Source organism: Clupea harengus, chromosome 8 (assembly GCF_900700415.2).
Source record: "Clupea harengus chromosome 8, Ch_v2.0.2, whole genome shotgun sequence".
NCBI lineage: Eukaryota > Metazoa > Chordata > Actinopteri > Clupeiformes > Clupeidae > Clupea > Clupea harengus.
This window is the reverse complement of record NC_045159.1, coordinates 20,360,122-20,365,121: the sequence shown is the minus strand read 5'-3', so window position 1 is coordinate 20,365,121 and position 5,000 is coordinate 20,360,122. Positions and strand designations below refer to the sequence as shown.

At 47.3% G+C, this 5,000-nt stretch overlaps 1 protein-coding gene across 7 annotated transcripts in view; it reads left to right on the top strand.

Annotated features, from left to right (window-relative positions):
- Window positions 1-5,000, top strand: part of LOC105890435 (RNA-binding protein Musashi homolog 2) — a 261,675-nt gene that overhangs the window by 215,396 nt on the left and 41,279 nt on the right. For all 7 annotated transcript variants that reach the window (XM_031572255.2, XM_031572254.2, XM_031572253.2 and 4 more), the window contains exon 10: window positions 1,249-1,323. In XM_031572255.2, the coding sequence (XP_031428115.1) occupies window positions 1,249-1,323 (75 nt within the window). The remainder of the gene's footprint in view (window positions 1-1,248; window positions 1,324-5,000) is intronic.

Sequence of the window (5,000 nt, the reverse complement as noted above, 5' to 3'; positions counted from 1 at the left end):
ACACACACACACACACACACACACACACACACACACACACACAGAGACAGACAGACAGACAGACACACACACACACACACACACACACACATACACACACAGACACACACACACGGACCAGAGAGCTGCCCTACACCAGGGAATTTACATCCATATGCACCAACATAAACACGGGTGCATACACACACACAACCATGCATACAGACAAACACACACAGTCACCAACACACATATAAGCATGCATACAGACAAACACACACAGTCACCAACACACCTGACAATGCAAACACAAACACAATCGTTAGATCTAAAAACACAAACACAGTTCCCTATACATGAAAACACAACATGCCAGAGTTGGTTTGGTTGCCTAGATTACATGTCTGCCATTCATTTAATGTGAATTACAGTATATTTCAGTTGATTAGAGAGACAGAGAAATAAAAAAAAGAAAAGACTGACACAACGGCAGAAATACCCTAAGTTTGTCTAGGTGAAGAAGTCAATGTCGTTGTGATGTTAAATGAAGTCGAACCCCCAAAGACTCGAGTGAACATTCCAGAACTTATCAGTGCTTTGCCACAGATAACTGTTCCTGAAGCCTGAGTGTTCATGTGAGAATATGAACCACGGACCAATCCCAAGAAGCGCTTTATCTAAATAAAATTAGAAAATGCAGGGTGGCGAGACGTAACTTTGGATGATTTGCATTAGCTTAAAAAAAAAAGGCAAGACACAAACGATAGCAACAGAAATCCGAGCCCATTATTTAAAGGAACTGTACGTTTCTTACACGCCAAATCTCATTAAAAGTCTCCCTCCAGTCCCTTTGTTTACCGCTGTTAATCGAGCCATTTATCTTTATTGCGTGGCGCCGCGTGTATGTTTGCTGAAATTAATACATGTTTAAGCCGCCGCGCAGGGCTGGGTGTGCCCGATGGATAATTGATTTTAAAGTGAATCGGACGCATCGAGCCATAAAAAGAAGAACATTAGCATAGTTTTTAATAAGGTAGATCAGTGAGCTGGAGGCAGGCGACAGGCCAGATAAAAGCCAGGGGCTCTATTTGTGCACATGCCCAGGAAAGCAGGGACCGTGGAAGGGAAGCCTCGTCTCTGCATCGGTGCTCGTTTAGCTGGATTTGTGTTCTCCTGCTTCTACCATTGACCTGGTCTAGTGAATTACTCAGCTTTTTTAATAAAAGAGATGTACTCTCTGAAAGTGTGTTCATTTTCTTCGTCTCCCAGGTTACCCAAACATTGTGGCGACCTATGGCCGTGGCTACACTGGATTCGCCCCCAGCTATAGCTACCAGTTTCCCGGTAAGTTATGTGAACAAGCTGCTCAGATATATCTTCTGAATAAACACATAAATGCATTTAACATGAATGCAAAAACACACATCATTTATTTTTAAGTCCCAACTTGTGTAGGCTGATATCTGGCCGTGTAGGGGAACGGAAGATAGACAGTTATTTCTGCTCTTTCACACACACATGCTCAGACACACACACACACACACACACACACAAACGCACACACATACGCATAAACACACACATACGCAGGGAGTATCTGTAATTGGCTTGGTTGTGTTTTAGAGATAGGTGTGTGTGTGTGTGTGTGTGTGTGTGTGTGTGTGTGTGTGGGTGTGTGTGTGGGTGTAGCTGGTACCTGCTGTATCTGCTGGATGTTGAGCTGCGTGTAGGAACGGCAGCATGACCCGCGTCTCCGTAGAGCAATCTGACTCTGGCAGCCCAGAGGACCCTGCAGATGATGTATGCAAATCCCCTTGTCAGCAGAAACAAAGGAAACATCTCCTCGGTTTGGGCTGCCGGTGTTTTCTTTTTCCCGTTTTTCCTTTCTCTCAGCTCCGCTGCTTCAGGGCAGCTCACACCAATGTTCACTCCGGAGCTGGAGCTCACACCAATCTTCACTCCGGAGCTGGAGGTGAAGCGATCAAACGAGCAGCGGCTCCACAGAATGATTCTCTGTGGTCTAGTAACTACAGAGAAGCCGTTTGCCCTGACTGAAAACATCATCTCGATGTTGTTCACTAATGAAAACGAATTTCCTATGAGGAGGCCGCTGTGCTTCTTTTGGCTGTCTTCTGATCTGTGAAGCTCTTGAGCCAGCCACCTGGACTCTAGATGACTGAAGTAGAGGGAGAAAGACCTGGATGGACATCCCAAAGGCCAGAGATGCTAGGTTTCATATCAAACACAGTTGTGGTAGTCAAATAACCCTTGGAGGCATCGGTGAGAGGGTTTCATCGATATTCGATCGTTCGATCGACCACAACCGTTAAATAAATGACTAGCATACAGTGCATTCATGCTGGTATCACATTGACTGGTGACCACAGCAATAAGCGACACCTAGGTCCCCAACAGAGTAAGAAGTTCTGCAGAGGTAGAAATTGTATTTCTGTCCATTCTAATTCCGTGGGGTTTTTGTCCGAGTTGGACTGTCACGGACTCTGACAGCGGCATCTTGATGAGGCCAGATTGAAAGTGTGCGTTGCCAGGACGGGAGGCCACCACTGCGGCCTCGAGGCTGGCACATCGGCCTTCCGGGCAGCAAAGGGAGGGAGATGCCCGCAGGTGATACGGCACACAACATGCCCACGCCAACCAGCATGCCTGCCTGCTTGTCTGTGTGTGTGTGTGTGTGTGTGTGTGTGTGTGTGTGTGTGTGTGTGTGTGTGTGTGTGTGTGTGTGTGTGTGTGTGTGTGTATTGGTTTCCTGCTTTATTTGAGCATTTTACATGCAGGCTGTTTGCAGCTCAGCTCCAGACATCAGCCGCTGCACTGATAAGGCAGAATGGAAAATGTCAGACAGCTGCTCAGATCTCTGTAATAGGGTGTGTGTGAGAGAGAGAGAGTGTGTGTGTTTGTGTGTGTGTATGTGTGTGTGTGTGTGTGTGTCTGACAGAGGGGTGGGCGTTTTGATGGGAGATACAGGTCTGACCACCTGAAGTTGAGACTTAATGATATATGAGAGGTGCGGGTGACCACACGCATGCCAATAAGCCGGCAGCAGCCCCGCTGCTGTGAGGCACTGATCTGGGACCAGTAGAAATGTCATCCTGCTCATCATCTCTTGGGCGACCATCAGCGATTATGACATGCTGGTGTTAATGGGCAAGCGTGCCCTGTTCCTTCCCCTCATGCTCTTCTTCCTCCTCCTTCCTCCTTCTTCTTCTTCTTCTACTCCTCCTCCTCCACTTGCTCCTCCTCTTTTTCTTCCTCCTCCTCTTACTCCTCCTCCACTTGCTCCTCCTCTTTTTCTTCCTCCTCCTTCTTCTCCTCCTGCTCCTCCTCCTCCTCTCCCTCCTTGTCTTCCTCTTCCTCGCCAGTGCTCCTGCTGATTAATCTACTTGGTGTCCTGAAGCCCAAAAAGGCCGGTTTGGAGCAGTAATTAGATTTCATGAAGGGATCGATGCCAGGGCCTCCCATGTCACTCTCGAGGAGGAGTTTTTCGCTCCCCCTTGCCCCCTTTTCTAGTCTCTCTCTCTCTCTCTCTCTCTCCCTCTCTCTTTCTCCCCCCCTCTCTCTCTCTCTCCCTCTCTCTCCCTCTCTCTCTCTCTCTCCCTCCCTCTCTCTTTCTCCCTCCCTCTCTCTCCCTCCCTCCCTCCCACTCTTTTTTCTCTCTCTCTCTCTCTCTCTCTCTCTCTCTCTCTCTCTCTCTCTCTCGCTCTCTCTCTCTCTTTCTCTTTCTCTTTCAAAACTCCCCCCTCTGATGCAGTAAATGGACTTTTAATCCAAAGCAGATTCGCAACGACAGGAAAACGTCCAGGCCAGGTATCGATCACTTTATTCTGGCGGTTTAAATGAAAGCAAAATGTGTGTGTGTGTGTGTGTGGTCATATACAAGTGAACTGAAATGAGTCTAAAAGGGTAGGGGGGAGGTGGGGGGGCAAGATTAAGAGATAATGAAGGAGTATAAATTGGAGGCCCTTGAGAGGGCTGTGGTGTGACTAAGCTCTGAGAAAGAAGGCAATTGAAGCATCACTGACAGGAGCACTCATCCACCCCCCCCCCCCAACACTCACATAGACACATATACGCACACTGAAGCACACACACATACTCACTGACATACACACACATAGACACTTAAGCACACACACACACACACACACACACTCACTGTCATACACACATATACAAACTGAACCACACACACACACACACTCACTGACACACACACACACACACACTACCTGTTGCGGGTGGCTGGTGCACCCTTATTATAACAACAGAGCATAGCTGCATGAACAGACCTGGTTTCAGTGGGGCAATGAAGACAGAAACATATGTGTGTGTGAGTCTGTGTGTGTGTGAGTGTGTGTGTGTGAGCTGTTAGAGAGTTGTAGCACGCTTTTGCAGTGTGGTGACTTGTGGGAGCATATTGACTGATTGGGTGATAATGTCCTGTTGTGATGTGTGTGTGTGTGTATGTGTGTGTGTGTATGTGTGTGTGTGTGTGTGTGTGTGTGTGTGTGTGTGTGTTTGGGCAAAGGCAAACAGACGGAGATTAGCTCAGTTAGCACATTGAGCTCATATTAGCAGTGCCATTAAGGCCATAAAGACTGTGTTTAAAACCTGTGTCAAATAAACGTCCCCACAAAAGCACACAGACATCCCAGAACTGCCATCAATCAGATTGCACTGCATTCTTGGTGTTTTGTTATTGGTTGGTACTGTTATTGGTGTTTTGTTATTGGTTGGTACTGTTATTGGTGCTTTGTTATTGGTTGGTAATGTTACCGGGGTTTTGTTATTGGTTTTGTGTGGAAACCCGTTAAAGGGCCTAAATTCATGTTGCTGTTACTGACACCACATGTCAGTGAGACAAGGCGTTTAATGAGCAGAGTGGTGCTGTGATGTGGTGACCTACAGTGTGGACCTGTGTGTGTGTGTGTGTGTGTGTGTGTGTGTGTGTGTGTGTGTGTGTGTGTGTATGTGTGTGGTGCTGTGATGTGGTGACCTACAGT